The sequence below is a fragment of the Callospermophilus lateralis genome, chromosome 11 (assembly GCF_048772815.1).
Source record: "Callospermophilus lateralis isolate mCalLat2 chromosome 11, mCalLat2.hap1, whole genome shotgun sequence".
Classification (NCBI taxonomy): Eukaryota; Metazoa; Chordata; class Mammalia; order Rodentia; family Sciuridae; genus Callospermophilus; species Callospermophilus lateralis.
Window position 1 is genome coordinate 49,609,893 of NC_135315.1, and position 22,421 is coordinate 49,632,313.

Sequence of the window (22,421 nt, forward strand, 5' to 3'; positions counted from 1 at the left end):
TCCCCAGTCGCCACTTCCTTCTTCATTTTAAAAACAGGGCAGACTCAGGTTGCTGGGTTTTACTCCACTGGTTATGATGGTACGTTTGGGGTGCTGCTTCCCTGACCATTATATGCAGGAAAGGTGGGTTTGGGAGGTGGAGCAGTGTTCTCCTTCCCTGAGAGCTGAGGTCACAGCTGTAGGGCTAGTTCTGCAGGCAGCTAAGTGCGTTGTGGCCCTGGCATATCTGGAGGAGGGGCAATAGCTAAGTGGTTTCTGAAAAAGGGCAAAAATGATGGGAAAAGCTTTGGGATCCTCTGGGAATCAGAGCCGTGGCAACAGCAGCTGCTGCCATTGCTGGAAATGTTTCCTTGAGTGCCAGAGTGTGCCCACGGCCCACCCCTGCAGTACGTCCTGGGGAGGGGCCAAAGGACCCTCACAGAGGCAGGGAGGAGCCAAGGACCCTCACACCAGCCCAACTCTTGCTTCAAGTAGCAATTGTCACTGAGCTCCCTGGCACCCACCAGGTCTGCAGTGTGCCTGAGTCTAGCTGGTAAGTCCCTTTTGTTATTTGATGGTCAGTGCAGATGTTAGCTTTTAGAATGGCCAAGCTGGGCCCTGCCATTTGCCAGTTGTGTGACAATGGGCAATTAAACCAGACTCTCAGTGCCTCATTTACCCCATCTAAAAAATGGGGATAATAGCAGTGATTCATGGAGACTTTTGCTAATAGGTGCTGCTAGGCAGGGATTAGTTTATTCTTTTGCATCCTCAGGGGTCACGGTGAGGCTGAAGTAAAATTACTGTGCACTCAGCTTGGCTAATCGTAAGCACCGGTAAGTGATAGCGCTGTTGTTATCAATGTTATATTTTGTTCTGTGTTGGGTGAGGAGGCTGCAGCTGCTGCTGAGGCTGGAGGTTTGTGGCTGGAGGTTTGCGGGGCATTGCCCTCTCTGTGCGCCAGAGGGGTGCAGGTCTGGCTGGGGTCTTGTCTTGGCTCTTGTCTCTTTGTTCATGGCAGAGCCTCTCTGTTTTTCATTCCTGGTTTAGGGAGCCTTCACTTCTCCATCCCTCCTGGGGAGATGCAGAGTTCAGAAGAGGGGGTGAGGATGAAAGTGCTGGGTCCTAGACCAGCGTTGTCCCAGCTTCTCAGAATGTCACAGGTGGTAGGAGGGAGGTGCTCCCAATGGATGGATGACTTGGGCAGAGAGACAAGTGGGAGAACCCTACTCAGACGCCTTGCCTGTTTGGGGATGGAGGAAGGGAGCCTTCTCCCAGGTGAGGGGCAGTGTCCTGTCTGGCTCTGGAGGTGAGGGAGACCCAGAGGTCAAACCAGGTCTTGGTGGGCAGGGTTGGTTTTCAGGGGCATCTTTTAGAGCATCTTGATGAATTTGTGAATCTGGCATAAACCAGAATCCCTACTTCCATTAGAAGACCAATGTGTGTCCACAGACAACACAGTTGGAACCCCCACCCCCCGCCCCGTGATCACTGTCAAGTGTTCTGATGTGATAAGTGCATTGCTGTGGGACTCATGTGCAGGGCACACCCAGGCCTGGCAGTGAGACTATCCTGTCCCTGTTCCTCCGTCCACCCTATAGCAAGTGGCTCCTTTTCATTCCTAGGAGAAGCTTGATTCCAGTAGGAAATTATGTATAGAGTGTGTGGTGCTTATTTGGTGTTTATTTGGTGCTTATCTTGCTTCAAGTAGCAATTGAATGGTTTGTGAATAATCACAAATGATGTACTGAAGGGCAGTACCTCATGGGCTGCTTCCTATTTACTAGGTTTGGTTAAATTGGGACAAGTCAGAGGGAGAGACGAAGCCCCTAACCAACAACATCACTGAAAGATTCACGGAGACTCCTGCTAATAGGTGCTGCTAGGCAGGGATTAGTTTATTCTTTTGCAGCCAGCCTTACCCAAGAGGAGACCATGGACAGTCCAGGGAGAGCCTAGCATGGGATGTGATGTGGGTCTTATTTGCATTTTGGGTTTTGAGCTTCTTAGGATGCTTGTCTGAGTGGGAGAGTACTTCAAGTTTAGGGCTTGTACCTGGCCCCAGGGGTGAGAGTTCCTGGTCTGATCAGCCCTGAGCTTCTGGTGTGGGGTCTGGGGCTGAGTTTAATGTTCGAGAAAGAACGCCAAGCCTTTCAGAGAGGTGGTTGAGTACTGGCGATGCTCTAGAGTCAGGCCAGCTGGGATCAGATCCAGGTTCCACCTCTTTCTATCTGTGTGATCTCAGGAAAGTAACATAACCTTTCTGGGCCTCAGCTTCCACATCTGTGAAATATACATCTGAGAGCTCTTGGGAGAATTGATTGTATGCAGGTAAAGGGCATAGAAGGGCTGTTTGCCTTGTGCATGGAGGATGCTCAAACATGCTGGCTATTCTTATTCCCATTCTCCTCCTATGCCTTTTATTTGCATTTATTTATATTTTTATTAATATATTATTATTATTATTATTATTATTTAGTGCTGGGTATTGAACCTAGGGCCTTGCTCATGCTAAGACCATGCTTTACCACTAAGCTACACTCTCAGTCTCCTGTGCTTTTTAAATGACTACAGGCTTCCTATACTATGGATGGTCCTTGACAGAAAGTTATCTTCTGAAAGCACAGGGCTCCATGCTTTTGAAGCTACTGGTGGCTTTCTGCCAACCACACAATCATGTCCACATTCTCTTTCTTGGCCTTCAAGACCTCCAGCCATCAGGTTCTAACCTACAGCCTGCCCTATAGTCCCTCTGACTTGCTCTTCAGCTGCTCTGAGATTCTGCCATCTCCCCAGCCTCTGTTTCGTCTGCTTTCCTTCCAGGCCCACCTTGTCTGTCTTTCTTCCTCAAAGCCTCCTTCAAAGCACCTCCATCCTTCCTGTCCCAGGCAGACTCTGGTTTCTGTCTCCCATGGGACATGATTCCTTTTAGACATACCAGCACAGAGCTGGGACCCTAGGAGGCTCAGCAGATGGGTTGAATGATGGGATGAACAGGTGGGGGAGTGGCTGTAAGGGGGCTTTCTGTGGTAAGGAACACTCCCTGCTACAGGTTCTATCTCATGGGTGAGTTAGGGACAGACTCAGGCCCTACTGAGAGCAGACCACAGGGGAAGGAGAGTGGACTGTCTGTCTTCGGCTGTCTGCTCTGTTTACAAGCTACAGAGCAATGAGGCGGGCTTACTTTTTAAACATGATCTGGGCATCAGATCATAGCTGATTTATTGCCATGGCCTGGTCACATGCTCTGAGTTTTCACTGTTGAACTTTCACTTGAAAATGCAGGACTTGAGCTGCCTCTTAGTCCTTCAGTGGCTATTTCCCAGACATGGCTGGAATATTGATCTCCCCAACTCACTGCAGAAATAAAAATAAAGAGGCTCTGTGTCTAATTGTTCTTAACTCTCCCACAGAGACCAGAACAGCCTTTGCATAACAGGACAGATCAGGCAAGGTCTCTGCCCAGGAGAACCTTGCAGGGTTCAGGAGAAGTAAAGCAGTGACAGATAGAATTTGTGGACCACGTGCTGAACTGGGCTAAGGCTATGAGAGTGAATGGACAATGAACCAGGCCCTCTGGAGTTGGGAGGGGCATGACCCATGCAGGGATTAGGAGGTCTTGTGCAGGCTGTATCAGTACCATATCTCGAGGGGAGAGGCTGTCTAAGAGATGATAGGATTTGAGCGAGGGGAGAAGAAAGAAAGAGCACCCCAAGTGAGGCCCCATAGGAGCAAAGACCCCTGGGATGGGGTGGCCTGGATATCAGGGAGTAGGATGCCCAGCTGGGTGGGAGGGAAGCATGGGAAATGAAGGCAGGGAGGAGGTAGAAAAGAGCATGAGCACCTGCTTACAGCTGTATGTGTGGACCCTAGCAGACAGCTTATCTACTGGGGTTCAGGCCTGGAGGGCCCACAAGCCCCAAATCACTTCATGTCTAAAAGTGCAGGCAGGGATGCCTGAAATACACTAATTTCACAAAATGACAAAAAATCCTGTGCTTGAGTGCGTGCACACACGTAGACAAGCCCCTTCTTATGTCAATGGTTGTGGCGGCCAGGCTGAAGGGCAGAGGCAGGTGGTGCATGTAGCACCTGGGCACCTGGGGTAGGAGGGATGCCTAGTGCAGAGAGTAGGTGTCACCCTGTTCCACTTGACTCTTTGGGGCTGAGACTTCCTCATGACTGACCTCCTTCCTGAATGTAGTTGGTAATAGCCACTTTGATGGCTGCTTTTGTTCTGATCAGGGGAGGGAGGCAGGCAGTGGTACTCATCCTCTGTGGATGAGCCAACTGAGCCTAGAGAATCCCAGAGGAGAGATCCTTCTGCCCCAAGCCCTGAGCCTGTGAGCTGCTCACCCTGGGGTCCAGGGGTGGGAAGTACAGTCCCGAAATCTTTAGTTCTGGGGTGCTGGGGGAAGCAATGGTTGAACTTTTGGGATGTCTTGTTTCACAAGAAACCTGACAAGGAAAGCAGGTAGGGGCTGAGGATGTGCAGTCAAGCTGCAAACAAACCCCATCTCTGCGGCTGTCCACAGGTTGCATACTGATCCACAGAGGATCTGGCAAGGATGAAGAAGTGGGCTAACTTAGACTCAGGTGAGTCTGAGGACCCACCCCACGAGGATTCCTACCCAGAACCCCCTGATGGAGACCCTAACTCCAAGCAATCTCCAGCCAAGCCTCACATTTTCTCCACGACCAAGAGCCGCACTCGACTCTTTGGAAAGGGTGATTCGGAGGAAGCATCTCCTATGGATTGCTCTTACGAGGAAGGTGAGCTGGCCTCCTGCCCAACCATCACAGTCAGCTCAGTTGTCATCATCCAGAGACCTGGAGATGCTCTCACCTGTGCCAGGTAAGTCTAGAGTTCCCTCCCTGCCAGGGTCCCAACAAGCTCTAGGGGCAGCAGGCCCAATCATGGATACAAGACAAGTGGTCCCACTTCTAGGTTAAAGGCCACAGATCTAGGAAGCTGAAGAGCTTCGGGAGGTGGTCTGCCCCAGAGTCTGCACTCTTAAGATCCCTGGAACTCCTGGTTACTGTTGTTGGTGTATATGCTGATCCTAGTTGCCCGTTGATGGCTAGGAATTCAGGCCTGGAATGCTTACCAGCCCTAGACACTTGACTCAAGGTCAGGAGATTTTAGACAGGACAAAACAGCTCCAGTGAGAAGCCCATCAGCCCTCCTGTATTCTCCAGAGCAAGGCAGGGAGGACTCACAGGCTGGCTGATTTCTGGGCAGTGGTAGCATGCCTTTATAGTTAGCAGGGGCCATGCAAACCCCTGCCTCCAGTGCCCTCCAGGTTACTGCCCCCTGAGCCTCAGCAGAGAAGCGAATGAGCTGGGTGTTAGCGGAGGTGGCAGTGGTGAAGACTTTATCAATGACACCTACAGTGTGGGGACAGAAGGGAGACACATACACCAAGGGTCCCTGCTACATTGGAATCCTGGAAGGTCACCTAAGCTGAGGTGTGACTTTGGGATATATATATATAAAAATTTTTTTCCTTTTGGTTTGCCTTGGGGTTTGGTCATGTTTCCCTGGCAAGCTACAAATGCCCCTCGACCAAGGAGACATGAAGGTATGTGATGAAGGCCTTATCTGTCTCCAGGCAGCTGTCCCAGGACTCTTTCTCTGCTGGTGCTGAGAAGCCCCTCAAGCTCTACGATCGCAGGAGTATCTTTGATGCTGTCGCTCAGAATAACTGCCAGGAGCTGGAGAGCCTACTGCCCTTCCTCCAGAAGAGCAGGAAGCGCCTCACGGACAGCGAGTTCAAAGGTGGCCCCCAGAAGGCTGACTTCCTGGGAGGGGCCCTTTGCCCAGGTCAGCTCTGACTCTCAGTCTGTCTTTCAGACCCTGAAACAGGGAAGACTTGTTTGCTGAAAGCCATGCTCAACTTGCACAATGGGCAGAATGACACCATCTCTTTGCTCCTGGACATTGCCCGGCAGACAGACAGCCTGAAGGAGTTTGTCAATGCCAGCTACACAGACAGCTACTACAAGGGTGAGGAGGGTGGCAGAGTTGGGCATGGATCATTCCACCTGGAACCAGAGGGGGGCTCTTATTCCCCTGAGCTCCTCACTCCCTCTACCAGCCACTGTTGGTTTCTCCTGGTTCTGATGGCTGTCTTCATCATCTGTAGTTTCCTCCCTTGGCCCTGGAGTCCCTGCCTCCCTCCTGCTGATTTGGTGGTCCCTGGCCCTGGAAGTAATGACTTTTGGCCTCTCTACTACCATTCCTTGCCCCTGGGCAGTTTTGACAACTGTACCTTGCAATCTGGTACTTCTTGTTCTCAGGAGTCTCTATCCTGTCTCAAGACCTTCCTGGGTCTCCTTTGAGGATTCTGGCTTGGCCTTCTGGAGTGGGGAGGGGTCATTGACATACTTTCTGTCCAGTTCCTTCAGTAGCAGCTGCTGCCTGCCCAGGGCCCTTTCCTGGGTGTACCTGTCCCAGCCCCCACAGGACTATGATCACAAAGCCAACAATGAGCATCCTCCATAGGCCAGACAGCACTGCACATTGCCATTGAGAGGCGGAACATGGCACTGGTGACCCTCCTGGTGGAGAATGGAGCAGATGTCCAGGCTGCTGCAAATGGGGACTTCTTCAAGAAAACCAAAGGGCGACCTGGCTTTTACTTTGGTAGGAATGCCATATGGCAGACACTTGGCTTTTTCACTTTTGCTAATGGGATGTTTGAGGCAGAGGCAGAGTCAGAGGCTGAGGCAGAGGGAGTTGGAGGCCCTGTGGTTCAGGGACCGCCAGTCTCACCATAGCCCCATGTTGGCTGCAGGTGAGCTGCCCCTCTCCCTGGCTGCGTGCACCAACCAGTTGGCCATTGTGAAGTTCCTACTGCAGAATTCCTGGCAGCCGGCTGACATCAGCGCCAGGGACTCAGTTGGCAACACGGTACTGCACGCCCTGGTGGAGGTAGCAGACAACACGGCCGACAACACCAAGTTTGTGACAAGCATGTACAACGAGATCCTGATCCTGGGAGCCAAGCTCCACCCTACATTGAAGTTGGAGGAGCTCATCAACAAGAAGGGGCTCACACCGTTGGCTCTGGCTGCCAGCAGTGGGAAGATTGGGGTAGGGAGGGAACTTTATCCTGAGTTGGGGACAGCTCATGGTGTGGGTGGTGTGGGAGAGGATGGTGTGTGCCCATGGGGCTATTAGAGTAAGTCAGAAAGACTGTGAGCTGCTGAGCAAAACCAGCAAAGCAGACATGGACGTTTCTGATTTCCAACTCTTCAGTATCTCTAAGTCCCTGGGGTCGGGGTGGGGCTGGGGCCTAACTGGGATGGGGTTGGTGGAAATTAGGGAGAGAAAGAAAAAGTTGCTGTTGGTGTTTTTCCATGGAAAGCATGGTTTTATGGTAACAGGGAATGCCCTGAGGGGATGGTTTCGGGTAGGCCAAGTCCAAATCCAGTGGGGGTATATAGATGATGCCAGGCCAAGGAAGGCTGATGGAAGGGTTGGGGCTCTTGGGAGTTGGAGGAAAGGGGCTTCTCGATACCGGGGCATTCTGCAAGATTGTCCATGCTCGTCTGAGCCTCATAGGAGTCTGACTTTATGCCCTTGGTTTTATTTCTTGGATTTTCTTTTCTTTTTTCTGGCTGTCCTTCACTGAGGGATGGTAGAACTAGGGGCCCAGATGTGGTGGGTCTGATGTGGCTGCCACTAGAGTCTGAGGCAGCAGCAGGTCCATTTTGGTGGTGGTCAGGAGCAGGTGGGGGCTTGCCTGGGTGGGAAAAGATTGATTTTCCCAGTAGCATTTGTGGACTGACTGCACGGAGCCTGTGTGGATCTGGGCCCCCAGCTGGTTTCTAACCTGTTCTTACGCCCAGCGCAGGTCTTGGCCTATATTCTCCAGAGGGAGATCCAGGAGCCTGAGTGCAGACACCTGTCCAGGAAGTTCACCGAGTGGGCCTATGGGCCCGTGCACTCCTCACTCTATGACCTATCCTGCATCGATACCTGTGAGAAGAATTCAGTGCTGGAAGTGATCGCCTACAGCAGCAGCGAGACCCCTGTGAGTGGCCAGGACTGACAACCATCCAGGGAGGGCTTTAGTTATGTTGCACCCAGCCTCACTCTAGCCCTGGTCTGGCTCTACCTGGTTTCTTTTTTTTTTAATATTTATTTTTTATTTTTTGGTGGACACAACATCTTTATTTATATGTGGTGCTGAGGATTGAACCCAGCGCCGTGCATGCCAGGTGAGCGTGCTACCACTTGAGCCACATCCCCAGCCCTCTACCTGGTTTCTCAGGGTGAAAACCTACTGCCCAGGGCCCATGTCCTGCAGCCTCATCTCCTCCTTCCTTTTTACCAAATGCTTTCCTGATGATTTTTATACCAGAAAAATAGGAACATTTCAGAAGAGCATAGTAGAAACAATCCTCCTTTTCTAAACACATAGCTTCATTTTGATTGCATAAATGGAAATCATTGCTGAAAGCAGACTCCAGCCCCTAGGTCTGCTTTAGGAACTTAGAGCATCACCTCAGATATAGGAAGCAGGTGAGTGGCTTTACAAAGCAGTGGGCAGGATGGACTATTCAATAAGTGGCACTGAGGCCAAAATGTAATTAAATAAAATCCCATCCTCATCCCTACACAAAGATATTCCAGATAAAATGCCAAACATGAAATATAGCTATAAAGGAGTGAAAAGAAAGTATAGAAGGATATGTGTATAATCTTGAAGCAGAAACCCCCCCCCCTCCCCAATTTTCTTACTTAATTGTGTCTTGTGGATAGTTTTATATCTAGCACATATGGGTCTATACTTTGGCCTAGTATTCATAGTAGGGGTAAGAAATAAATGTCCATACAAAGATATTTGAGTTATTTGTAGTTTTTGCTACTACAATGCTGCAGGCCACTTGGCCATAGGCTTAAGATATTTTCAGTGAAAGATATGTGGAATTGGAATTGCCAAATTGAAAAGTATGTTCACTTAATATTTTTATAGCTACTGAATCAATGGATGTGTCTATCACCTGAAGATATACAACTGTATTCTGACCTGCATATTATCATCATTCTTCTTCTTCTTCTTCCTCCTCCTCCTCCTCCCCTCCTCCTCCTCCCCCTCCTCCTCCTCCTTCTCCTCCTCCTCTTCTTCCTCTTCCTCCTTCCTCCTCCTCCTTCTCCTTCTTTTGGTACTGGGAGTGGAACCCAAGGGTCCTTTACCACTGAGCCACATCACCAACCATTTTTATTTTTTTATTTTGAGATAGGGTTTCATTAAGTTGCTAAGGCTGGCCTGCAACTTTTGATCCTCCTGCCTTAGCCTCCTGAGTCACTGAGATTACAGATATGCAGCATCATGCTAAGCAGTCTTTTTTAAACGCTAGTTTTAAAACCGTGGAGCCAAAAATGCTATCTCATTGATATCTGAATTCTCATTTTCTTTATTGCTATGAGTTAGAGCATTTTTTATGTGTTTACAGACCTTTCATGTTTCTTTGGTGATTTCCTATTCATAGTCCTTTGTAATTTCAATGGGACCATTTGCTTCCTTTGTTTTGGTTTATAGATGTTCTCCTTAATAATGAATCAATCCTTTCTCTGTGGAAGTGTTGTAAGTATTTTATTTTCTCCCAGTCTGTCTCTTGGCTTTTAACTTCATTTATGGCATCCTTTTCTTATAAAAGGTTCTCATTTTAATAGGGTCAGACTGGTCAGCTTTTTTCTTCTCTAGTGACTTTTTCTTCTCTTGTGACTTACTTAAGGAGGATCTTTTCCACTGAAAGATTATACACATACTTTCTATATTTTCTTTTTACTTGTTTATAGGTATTTTATGTTTGGCACTTTATCTGGAATGTCTTTGTGTAGGTGTGTGAATGGCATTTTGCTTAATTATTCTGGTTCCAAATGAAGGTCTCAATGCCATCTTGTGGACTGCCTTGAAAAGCCACCTCACCTGTCTCCTCTTTCTAAGGCGATACTCCAAGCTCCTAAAGCAGACTTGGGGGCTGGAGTTTCTGCTGTCAGCAATGAGGGGCTGCCATGTGTCTCATAGGGTATATTTATAGGAGCAGAGTCCAGCAAAAGTGAAGTTTCCCTGCTCTGCCCTTTTGGCCCCCACTTGGGCCACCATGCTGGATCTGACCTCTGTCTCAGAGTCTCAGATGCAAGAGTTCCCAGAGAGGTGGTCCAGAGAGGAAATGGCTTCATAAAAAAGGACTGAGAAGTTTGACCTGGGGAAGAGATGGCTTTGGGGCTACCTCTGACATATTCATGTCTCCAAAGACTCTCAGGGGCCAGGAGTGCGGGCCTGTCCTGGGGCCATCCAGCTACAGCTGGGATCATTTGTGGGAAGTACAGAAGGCCAACTTTACTCCAAAAATAGATGTCTACAGTTAGTTTTTCTCCATAGGCTTCTTGAGGGAGTAGGGAGCTTTCTGTTTCCAAAGGTATTCAAGAAGACACTGAACAGGGACCACATTGAGAGAGCTCAACATTGGGCTGGGGCTTGACCTCCATGGCCTGGAAGAGGTCAGGATGACTGATTTTGGCTCATATATCCTGAGGACACCTCAACCTTAACAGTCTCTGGATATGAGACTTGCCTCAAAGCATACTTGTAACGACAGTATCTGGGCACGGGGCTCCTGCTATTGGAAGGGTCTGCTAGGTCCTTTCACATTTCCTGCGTAACTGTCACCCCTGCCTGATCCAGGGCTGGAAATGTGTGAAATGAAGAATCCAGAGGTTCCTTCCTGCCCCGCTTCAGCCTCTCCCCCAGAAGCCTTGTGCCAGGCTCTGCCTGAACCAGCTTCTTCCCATTTTTATGGGAACAGTAAGGATAAAGGGTCTCGGGAATAAGTCTTCAGGGATAATGGACTCAGAATGTTGAGTAATGCTGTGGCTCCTTAAGTGAGCACTTAGGTTGTGTCCATTTTCACCCCATTCATTGTACACATGGGGACACCAAGGTCACAAGGGTGGGAAAGCCAGCCAGCCCACTAGCTGCCCACTAGTTCAGACCTCTGGTAACTCTCAGCTGCTGGGTGGTCTGAGGAGTGGGTGACATGGATGTGAGTGTGCCACAGGCTGGTGTAAGGTAGTTCCTGGTGGGGGAGTGACCGTTGCTTCTTTCTACTCCTTTAGAATCGCCATGACATGCTCCTGGTGGAGCCTCTGAACCGACTCCTGCAGGACAAGTGGGACAGATTCGTCAAGCGCATTTTCTACTTCAACTTCTTTGTCTACTGCTTGTATATGATCGTCTTCACCACAGCCGCCTACTATAGGCCTGTGGATGGCTTGGTGCGGCCTAACTGTGGGCCTTGGTGGTGGAAATGGGGTGGGGATGTGGAAATTCCCATAAAACCCTCATGTTCTGGGCCAGAACCTGCCCTGGACTCCTTTCTGGCTCACTGGAGTGGTGGAAGGATCATCCACAGGTCGTTATTTCCTTGGGCTCAATCCTCCCTGTCCCAGGCCATCCTGGGCACCCACTCCTTTCCTATCTAGGCACCTCTCCTTTAGCCTTGTGGTCCTGGGAGGCTGAGCATGTAACCACTGAGGTCCCTGATTGTTTGGGAGGGGGATACTGAGAAAGAATGAAGGTCAGGAAGCAGCTGACCCCTGGACTGGGTCCAGGGTCTTGGGATGGCAGAAGGCCTCACACCCTTGCTACCCTGCTTGTCTGCCCTGTTTTATGCATTCTGTGGCTCCTAATTTATTTCCTAGATCAGGAAAGAACTGCAGTTGTGTTACTTCTTCTGGTCGGCCCTGGGCCATCCATCAAGTTAGCTTAAAACCAGATATATATATTTTTACTTCTATCAAGAGCCATGAACTTCATTGAGTTTTTGAATTGAAACTCGGTCTCATTTAATACCCAGAACACACTTAATTTGCTGCTTTTATTTCTGGGACATCTTGCTTTTTTTTTTTTTTTTTTTTTTTTAAGAGAGAGAGAGAGAGAGAGAGAGAATTTTTAATATTTATTTTTTAGTTTTCGGCGGACACACATCTTTGTTTGTATGTGGTGCTGAGGATCGAACCCTGGGCCGCCAGCATGCCAGGCGAGCACACTACCACTTGAGCCACATCCCCAGCCCCCTGGGACATCTTGCTTTTAAATTTAGTTTTAAAACTCAGTTTCATAGTTAGGTGAAGCCTGATTTTTATCCACCTATTAAGACCAATTAATGACTTCATTTTAAAAGAAAGGAGAAATGTACTAATAAGACAAGTTAGTGAACTAATAATGCTTATCAAACATCCACTCCAGAAAATGGTGGAAACTGCACCCTTAGGTGTGTGGGGGATGGTTTCTTTCTCCCTCATCCTTGGAAAACTCTGACACTCTTGGGAGACCAGGTGTGCACCCTGGGCAGTGAAGGCAGCAGGATTCATATGGCATTGAGTCTGTGAGATGTCTCCTCATGTCCCATCACACAACTCCCAGCCAAGTAGAGCTCCGAGCAGGGACATTGCCTGGGAGACAGTAGAGCATGGTACACATGCTTCACTTAGCACCTGGACTCTGCCACTGTGGAGAAATCAGGTCCCACAGAGAGGCCTCCTTGCAGGTGTCCCCATAATAATAATGCATTATCTTTATGTCTCTCCTTTTGGAGGCTGTGCCTCCCAGGCAGAGGCTGGGTCTTAATTACAGGGCTTTGCACCTGGTAAATGTTTGTCGAGTAAATGAGTGAATGGAGTCACCAACTTCTCTGCACCTCACAGCCTCCCTACAAGCTGAAAAACACAGTTGGAGACTATTTCCGAGTCACTGGAGAGATTCTGTCTGTATCTGGGGGAGTCTACTTTTTTCTCCGAGGGGTAAGCATTCTTTCCCACACTTTGACTTTTCATTATCACTGAGATGAAAACCAAAGGAATTGCTCATCATTCACTCACCTTTTTATTTATTGTATTCATAATGACCTGGCTGGTGTTGCTGAGGGTGTGCATATGAAGCTGAGGTTCCTTCAGGCATTGATGATTGGGTTCAGGGATTGCCTGTCCCCACTGGCCCAGGGCAGTCACTGTCGAGATAGACAGCAGTGGTTCTCCTTGGCCAGCCTCCCACTGAATGTAATATATATTGGGGATTTAACCCAGGGGCTGAGCCTCATCCCTTTTATTTTGAGACAAGGTCTTGCTAAGTTGTTTTGAGCCTTGCTGAATTGCTGAGGCTGTCTTTAAATTTACAATCCTCCTACCTCAGTCTCCTTACTTGCTGGGATTATAGACATGTGCCACCACACCCAGCTTGAATACAATATTTAATTACATGTATAGAGTGGAAATGTTTTAAGTAATAGGATCATAACTGATAGTTATGATCAAATAGTCTGTTAAAGCTCAGAACAATGAAGGGGACCTACTCATATATCAGAACTATTTTATTTTAATTGCAAACTCATGCAAGCATATTCCTTGGCCATTCTCACATAGCAGCAGGCTTTTCTTCGGATGCAGGTCCAAGGTTTGGAATTTTATGTCACCGTGCCTGCAAAAGCCAAACCTATAATGAAAATTTCATTTATGTTTTCAGCATCTTTAGAGAGGAGCTTAGATGCATACTAAGAGATCTGAATGCAGAATTTGAGATTATAATTTTTGACTTCTAATCTTTTTGATCTAAGCTATATCTACTTTTAAAAAATTCTGCTTTATTGGTGATGCACTGTTATGGAGTGTTTACAAACCACTGGACTTTGTCTTCTCAGAAACAACACTCTCTCTTTTCTCACAGAGTATGTATTATAATAAAGTATAAAGCCATAGCAGCAGGTGCAGCTGTTGAGCGTGAGCATGACAAACAGAGGGTTAAGCTGTGGGAGGAGGTGGAAGTGTGTGTATGTCCTCATGGGGACCTCCCAGCCCCAGTGGCTAATCTGGTGATTAAAGTGCACTGGAGTCAGGATAGAACAGTTTAACTATAATGTTTATTTAAAGAAAAGTAAGAAAAAACCAATTAGAAAAAAAAATTCCTAGTCTCTCCTTCAAATCCCAGTGATTGATATCATTTTAGTGATTTTTTTTTCCTTCCTGAATTTACTTCTAGGTATAGTTGTAATTCCACTCTATATTTTTAAAACAAATCTCTCCAAGTCACATAATGTCACCCCATTAGCCTGAGCCATGCTGTTCCACTCTTCATAATCTCTGTTTTAACACACTCCAGTGTCTCATTATGATGCATTTAGGAAGCATTCTGGGCTCCTCATTGAGTCACATTAACATTTCCTAGGACCTTGCTCTGTCTTCTCATTTGCAGATTCAATATTTCCTGCAGAGGCGGCCATCTATGAAGACCTTATTTGTGGATAGCTACAGCGAGATGCTTTTGTAAGTGACACTTTGACTCTTATACCTCTTTTGTCCCTGAGGTGACAGAAGTCCATTCTCACTCATCCTCTTTCTTGCACCTGGCCTGGCATAGAGGTAGGGCCTTGCTAAACATGTTGTAGCAATTATGAAAGGTACTTGGTAAATATTTGTGGGATGAATGAGTACTGAGGGTTTTCCTTCTGTGCCAGATAAGTACCAGTTACTGAGATTGACTGACAGTGTCATAGGCTCATATGACAGAGTCTAAGTTAGATGTGCCTGTTCACTTTTCCAACCATTTGTCCTTTCCTCTGCCATTCACTGGGTTAGCACTGGAAGACTGAGATGAAATAGATATGGTTCCTACCTTCAAGGAATATCACATCTTTTAGGCAGATCTTCTTAACCTGGCTCTATTGACATTTTGGACCAGATAATTCTCAGTTGTGGTGGGGAATGGGCTGTCCTGTGCATTGCAGAACAGTATCACTGGCTTCTACCCACTAGAAGCCAGTAGCTTCCTCCATCCTCCAGCCTTGACAACCAAAAATGCCTGCGGATATTTCCAAAGGCCCTTCATTTGGTATGGGATGTACATGCCAGAATTGTTCCTATTGAGAGTTACTGCTTTAGGAAGAGATGGATAAACAAAGGCAGCTATAAAACAATGTAGATGTCCCAGGGAACCACTTTCCTTCATAAAATAAGCTAGAATCTCCACACAGCAGCATGCACGGGGGTGGGGGTGGGGGTGGGGGTGGGGGTGGGTGGGCGGGCGCCTTTTGGACAGGGAGGGTCCCATCTCCCAGGATCTCAGCTTCCAGCCTCTCTTCCCATTCCCAAATTGCTCTCATTCCTGGGGCCTCTGCTTCATAGCTGGCAAGAGCAAGGAGGTGGTTTCTAATCCTATGTAAGTTAGCTTGTACTTAGGGGTCATAAACTCTGTTATTTCCCACTAATCTTGAGATACTTATTTTTTAGCCCCAAAGGGCAAATTCAAGGTCTATAGGGTTAGCACAATACTGATTTGCTTAAGAGTAGTAATGTTCTCCTATGTAGGGTTATGATAATAAACTCAAGAACCTATTCCTAGAAAGACCCATTGGGATTATGTTAAAAAATACATAAATGTATGTGTGTTTACACACATTGTGTGTATATATATATGTATGTGTATGTGTGTGTGTATATATATATATACATATATGTGTAATATTTTGTGTATATAATATATATTACATATATATGTATAACATTTTTATTTTATCAAATCTTCTCTTGAATATCGGTAAAAACTAGTACAAAAAGCTTATAATCTAATATAGGAATTTCTCGTTCTAATTTTTGTTCTCTGTAATCCTCCTTCCCTAAGCACTTTCCATTCTTTTGGCTCCTTCTTCTGGCATTTACACAGCTAGTAGATGAGGATGTTAGGGAGCTGGGGCCTTCCAAGAAATGGAGGCAGCTCAAGGACCCCTCTTCAAAACCTGATTCTTGCAATCAAGTCAGAAAGATTTCAGACATGTCACTCAGAGTAGCAGGAGTGAGTTTATTGAAGGGGTAGGAGAAGGAAAAAGGAACAGTCTCAAGGCAGAGAGTGGGTTGTCTCAGAGAGGAAAGGGACAATGTTCCTCTTTTGCCCTTCAGTTTTATTGGGGATCCCAGAGAAGTTTCCAGAGAGTCCTGCCCAGGTCCAGCTTTTGACTTTTGACTGACAGCAGGGTGACATAAGACTTTCAAGTACCCACTGTCATGGCAACTCTAGATCACCTTGGCCCATGCTGACTGTTTCTAATTGGATTCCTAGTGATATATTCTTACAGGTTTTATGGCTAGGAGGAACTATTTTTACCTTCCAGAGTTTCAGGATCTGATCACAAAACCTCCTCCTTCGGGGTAATTTGGCTTCCTCTTACCAACATTATTTTGAGCCTGCATTTCTCCTGCAGACTGAGACATAGCCTGTCCACCGAGGCCAGGCAGGGCTGCAGGTACATTGCATCTTGGAAAAGAAAGCATGTGGGGCTCAGCACCATGGGCCCATTTTATAGAATTATTCTCTGAATCTCGTGTGTTCCCACCATTCACACCTGTCAGTGCCACAACAAGGATTTATCATTTTTCTTCCCTTCTGCTTCCTCTTCCATTCTTCCAATGTGGTTATAGAAGAGTTTTTTGTTTTAATTTTTTGTTTGTTGTAATTAGTGTTTGTATTTTTATGCCTCTGTAAATATTCTTTATGATTGAGCTTCACTATATTTCATAATATTTCTTCTTTTTTCTGCTTCTTCTAAAGTGATCTTCTTTTTCACTTGTTCAGTTTTTTTTTTTTTTTTTTTTTTTTTTGTGTGTGTGTGTGTGTGTTCTTCCCACACCTCCAAAAGACTCTTGGTACGATTTTCCTCAAAGTCAGTCCCACAAATCACATTATCAGAATCACTTTTCAATATTATGCATATTGGTAGGTATTTTTTTAATGTGTGTTAATTTGGGAATGTCTGCATGGAGGATAAATTCAATGATCTTTTTACATTAATTTACATTATATTAGATACTGCTGCTAGATATATATGTAAATAGTTTGTATTTGTGAGGGCATCTATGATGGAGTGGTATGTGAAATATAAATTAAGCTTTTCCCAGCCTTCCTGTTTCAGTCACTGACATTCCCCTGGTAAAATTCCTATAAGAAGTTTTCCTAATGTCTTAGGAATTATCTGTAACCAAAGGAAATAACATTATATTTGTATTATTCAAAGTTTAAAAGGCAGAAGTTATGAATTGATGAGGGAATGCATATGAATAAACAAAGCCTTTCTCATTGTCAAAAATAAATAAATAAAAGGACTGCAGTTGTAGCTTAGTGGTAAATCACCCTGCGTGATTTTGTACTGGGTTCAATCCCCAGTACAAAAAAGGAAAAAAAAAAAAAAAAAAAAGAAAGAAAGAAAGAAAAAGAAAAGGTGGTATAATGGTAGAGGACACACAGAGATGGCAGCACTCAATGTGCCTGAGTCTCGGGTCACATCATTCCCATTCTCTCATTGTCACCTTAGAGAGAGCCCTTTCATTTCTCTCCTAAATTGTCTCTCTTATTTTCCAAACCCCATGTTTCCCTCTTTCATGGTTTATTCCCTTGTTTTAGGAGAGAACATCTTGAACCAAGGAGAGAAGGCATGTGGTGAACAAGAAAGGAGAAAAATTTCTTTTAAATCTTGCATATCTGCATTATATCACCACAGTTGATCGATAATTTGATTGGTATAAAATTCTTTAAAACTCAAAGATATTTCTCTATTGTTTTCTAGCTTCCAGCATTATAGATGAAACCATTCTCATTCTGGATCCTCTATTAAGATGTTTTTGCTTTTTTTCTTTGTAAATCGATTGCATCTTCTTTTAGTTCCTAGTGTTCTAAAACTTAATGATGTATTTTTAGATGGGTTGATTTTTTTTTAATACTTAATGGTGTATTATAAAGGATACTTTTAAGGATACAAATAAGCAGCCAGATGGCGATACACAGGGCAAGGTCTGAAAGGGTCCCATGCACAGGCTGAGCCTGGGAGCTCTCATCTCTTTGGAGTTGGGGTGCACCACCTTCCCATCATATGGATGAACTCTCCTCAGCCCTCTTGCAAGCTTCCACGTGTTCAGCTTCATGGATGCACTCAGAACACTATCTTTTAGTTTTTCTTCCTATTTTTGGTGGTGGTGGTTGGGGAGACCTCACTATATAGGCGTGATTGCTACTGCTAATAGATTAGGTGGGGAAAGCCAGCAAGGGCCTTTTCAAATTCTTCTTGGCCTCTCTCCAGGATATGGCACAGGAGTCCTCTGGAATGACTATCAGAGAAAGGTAGGTTGGAGAATTTCTTTACGACCAGATCTAAGATAGAAAAGCAGGGGAAGATAAGGATTTTTATGACCCACTTTTGGAAGGAGTTAATGAGCCAGGAATCATGAACAAAACCCCCCAAATATGTAATACAACACTGGGGTTTCTATAACTCTAAAGCTACAACCTCCTTGCCTCATTCCTCAATTTCATATAGGCCAACTTCTACCCATACTTACCTGAAATCGATCTAAATTCACTTGCTACTTAATTGTCAAATCCCCAATTCTAATTTACCTTATTTTTCTATAGCATTTGACAATGGTGCCAACCTCCTCTTCTTCTTCTTTTACTGATTATAAATTTATATGCAACTAATATTGGTACAGATGGGTTGATTTTGAGTCGGGGGTGGGGTTGCTGGGGATAGAACCCAGGGCCTTGTGCATGTGAGGCAAGCACTCTACCAACTGAGCCATATCCCCAACCCCAGATGTGTTGATTTTTAATCTAGTATTTTTAGAATTTACTGGGATCTTTCAATCTGGAAATTTATGTCTTCTTGCTTGGGGGTATTATCTTGAATTATTTCTGGGTCTCTCTTCTGGAATTCCTATGATTTATATTTTGAATCTCCTGAACTATCTCTGAATTAGGTTTCTTAAATTTTCTTAATTTTGCATTCTCTTTATATTTGTCTCCACTTCCTGGAAGATCCAAATTAACTTTAATTTCCAATATTTCTAATGTGTTTATCACTTTTTATATCATGTTTTAAATTTCTAAGTGGTCTTTTAAAAATTCTGTTCATTCCTTATTTATAGCACTCTGTTCTTTGATGGATGTGATATCTTCTTTGTTTCTCTGAGGCTATTAAACAAATTGTTTTAGAAATTTTTTTTCTTTTTTTATAGTTTTTCTTTACTCAAAGTTATTTTCCATTTGTTTGCTTGGGTTTTTTTTTTCTCTCTTTTATATTAGAGAGTGTCCTCAGAACATCTGGAAATTCTTGACATCTGCTTATAATTAAGAGTGGAGAATTGAAAGGTAGTTGCAGTCTCTTTTTCAAAAAAGTTAAATCTATTTTTTTCTCTTTCCACAATTTTTATTGGTGCATTATAGTTGTACAGAACGAGGGGATTTGTTACTACATATTGCTACATGCACACAATGTAACAATATAATTTGGCTCATGTCATTCTCCAGCACTTCTCCCCTTCCTCACTGCCTCTTACCCGCTGGTCTCTTACCTCTACTGATCTTTTCATTTTCAAGAGATCCCCACCCTATCCATGTTTGAAAGTTATTAATGTTGGATGGGAGTATTAATTCTGAGCTTCACAGCCAGCTGATCCAGACAAACCATTTATTGGAGAATAACAAGTCAGTTTATTTAGGTTTTTCTTCTTAGTTTTGTCAAATTTCACATAGGACATTTCTTTTTTTTTTTTTTTTTTTCCAATCTTTGACCTGGAAGGAAGAAGTCTGGCTGCCAGCTTCCCAAGAGCTGAGTGGGGAAAAAAGGGCTTTCTGTTACTTGTATTGTATATAATTCACAATATCCCTGGTTTTGGTAACATATCAATGCTTTCAATGGTGCTAGGTGAACTGGGGTCCAAAGACCCTTTGTTTTATTTTCTTAGGCCTCCAGTCTTATTTTTGGGCCCTCTTTACCCCCTCTGGGGATTTCTAAGCCTTTTGAAACTCCTTTTGAAGGTTAAAAGTGTTGTTCCTCAGCTTTTCTCATGTCTGGCTTTGTATTTGGGTTCTTGGGTCTGCTAAGTCACTTTCCATTTGTCCACGACTCTCTAGTAGCTCCTCATATCCATATGTGGGAAAACCATTTGTCATCAGAGACAATCCTTTACCTATTTCCTCTGGCATCAGTTCTCATTTGGCCCAGGGTTCTGTAAATGCTGAGGAATGTTTTTTCTTCACAGTTGAACTAGAAGACAGATTCCACTTAATGAGCCTCTTTATGGATGTCAGTTTTCAGCAGATCCACCTCAGCACAGTTGAGACTTTTTGCTGGGTTCTCTCACACACATGGGAGGTGAGGCTGTCCTTGTGGTCTTTTGTGTAAGTGCAATCAGGAGGGCTTCGTGGAGGAGGTCATGAGGAACAAGGAGACCTGGGATAAATAAGAAAGAAGGGACCACAGAACAGACGTGTCAGGATCACCTAGATGTCTTCCACCTTGTCCACTGGACTAAGGACCTGAGGGACATTTTCTCTGGTTCTGTTGCTGAGTCTGAGGGTGTGGCCAGAAACCCTGCTATGGGTTTTCAGGAGAGCATGGCCTGTCCCTCCTCATAGGCTTTAGGCTTTTAGGTTATCAGTTGTCCCATGAGGTTCTTGTTCTTGGAGACTAAGCAGGAAGGTTGTTGTGCTAAAGCAGTGTTTCTCAGCTTTTTTCCATTATTGCTTTTGAAGACATTTTTCATAACTAAGTACCTACCCCCCACATGAAATTTTAACACCATGATTATGTGTCTGTTTATGTATGAATGGTCCACAACTTGTAGTGATTCAACTTAAAATTTTTTTGACATTATGATGGTATGCAAATCATATGCATTGAGCAGAAACTGTGCTTTATTTTTATTATTATTATTTTTTTTAGCATGGGGGATTGGACCCAGGGGTGCTTAACCACTGAGCCACATCCCCTGCCTTTTTTTTTCTTTTTATTTAGAGAAGGGTCTTGCTGAATTGCAAGCTAAGTTGCTGAGGCTGGCTTTGAATTCGAGATCCTCCTGTCTCAGCCTCCTGAACAACTGGGATTTTAGGTGTGCATCACCTCATCCAGCTATGCTTTAAATTTTTAATTTGAATCTTTTCTTGTGCTATCCATATGCCATATGATACTCAGTCATGATGCTGGGCAGTGACAGGGAGCTTCAGCTTCCTGTCAAACCCATAATCACAAAAGGAAACCACCATGACTCTTCAGTGTGCTGTGTTGCTGAGCTATGATGTTCAGTAGGTTAGACATAGTCAATGCATTTTCAATTTATGACAAGTTTTTCAGGGTGCAACCCCATCAAAAATCAAGGAAAATATGTACTACTTTATACCCATGCTTTATACATGATAAGATCTTCCACTCCCAATCAATTTTGCCCCTTAGGGGTGGTGATATTGCTCCCCCTGAGAATACATGGACTAAAGGAAGCAGGACAGCCTGCCTTAGCTCCTGCCATGACCTGTGGTTTCAGTCTTCAGGGAGCCTGAGGACTTCTGTTCTTGGGGTGCCAGGCCTCCCAGTTACTTGTAGACAGAGCTTCTTATTCTTCTACCCTAAGCTTTGTGCAGTCCCTGTTCATGCTGGGATCCGTGGTGCTGTACTTCAGCCACCGCAAGGAGTATGTGGCTTCCATGGTGTTCTCACTGGCAATGGGTTGGACCAACATGCTCTACTACACCCGTGGCTTCCAGCAGATGGGCATCTATGCTGTCATGATCGAGAAGGTGCGTTCCCATAACCAAGTGGTTTCTCCTCAGAACCTATTTACTACATGGGTGAAATACTGTCCCACAGACTCTGTCCAGCCTCCTGGTATCTTCTGAGGTGTTGCTAGTTTCGCTCCCAGCTCATCCTTAAAGAATCAAGCAGTTTGGACTGTCCTGGGTGCCAGGCTTCCGAAACTTGACCCCTCTGCATCCTAGGCTCCCCTCTCCTGACTGGAGCAACAGCCATGGGGGGAAGGGCGGATGAGTCTCTTATGACACCTGAGCTAAAGAGGCCTAAGCCTCCTGCATGTTCCCTGGTTCTGCTCCAGGCCTCCTCCCAGGGCCTGGCCCTTCCCTTGCCTCCTCCCAGGGCCTGGACTTGCCTCTGATAAGTCTGCTCTCTCCCACAGATGATCCTCAGAGATCTGTGTCGGTTCATGTTTGTCTACCTGGTTTTCTTGTTCGGGTTTTCCACAGGTAATGGGCTTGGTGGGGGCTGGTGGAGGGCTCCAGCTCACCTTGATTTCCTGAGGCTTCTGCCAGGGGCTGGGTGGGATGGACAGATGTGTGCCTGTGGGTCATAGGGTGGATGGACAAAGAACACACAATGAGCCCCAGAACTTGGAAATGGGATTCCTAAGATGGCTTTGGTAGTTTTTGAGGAAGGAAGTGCTGTTTGCCTATAGTGACGTTGCATTTTGGTTCAGTCATTTCTTCCAACTTTTCATTTCATCATTATTTCAGACTTAATGGCAAGTTTTAAGAATATACCAATAACTTCTCTGTATTCCTCACCCAGATCCCCCAAATTTTACCAAATTTAAAAATCACTCTCTA

At 45.4% G+C, this 22,421-nt stretch overlaps 1 protein-coding gene and 1 non-coding gene across 3 annotated transcripts in view; one reads left to right on the plus strand and one right to left on the minus strand.

Annotated features, from left to right (window-relative positions):
* Positions 1 to 448: 448 nt before the first annotated feature.
* The window catches only part of Trpv1 (transient receptor potential cation channel subfamily V member 1), a 30,368-nt gene continuing 8,395 nt past the window's right edge, over positions 449 to 22,421 (plus strand). For both annotated transcript variants that reach the window (XM_077110496.1, XM_077110497.1), the window contains exons 1-12: positions 449 to 532; positions 4,515 to 4,834; positions 5,592 to 5,758; positions 5,834 to 5,986; positions 6,485 to 6,625; positions 6,777 to 7,075; positions 7,839 to 8,018; positions 11,111 to 11,269; positions 12,701 to 12,796; positions 14,241 to 14,311; positions 21,437 to 21,602; positions 21,995 to 22,061. In XM_077110496.1, coding sequence (XP_076966611.1) covers positions 4,548 to 4,834; positions 5,592 to 5,758; positions 5,834 to 5,986; positions 6,485 to 6,625; positions 6,777 to 7,075; positions 7,839 to 8,018; positions 11,111 to 11,269; positions 12,701 to 12,796; positions 14,241 to 14,311; positions 21,437 to 21,602; positions 21,995 to 22,061 — 1,786 coding nt within the window. In that variant the 5' untranslated portion in view covers positions 449 to 532; positions 4,515 to 4,547. The remainder of the gene's footprint in view (positions 533 to 4,514; positions 4,835 to 5,591; positions 5,759 to 5,833; positions 5,987 to 6,484; positions 6,626 to 6,776; positions 7,076 to 7,838; positions 8,019 to 11,110; positions 11,270 to 12,700; positions 12,797 to 14,240; positions 14,312 to 21,436; positions 21,603 to 21,994; positions 22,062 to 22,421) is intronic.
* Trnav-cac (transfer RNA valine (anticodon CAC)) lies at positions 18,544 to 18,622 on the minus strand. Its single transcript has one exon. It is a non-coding gene; the product is annotated as a tRNA-Val (tRNA).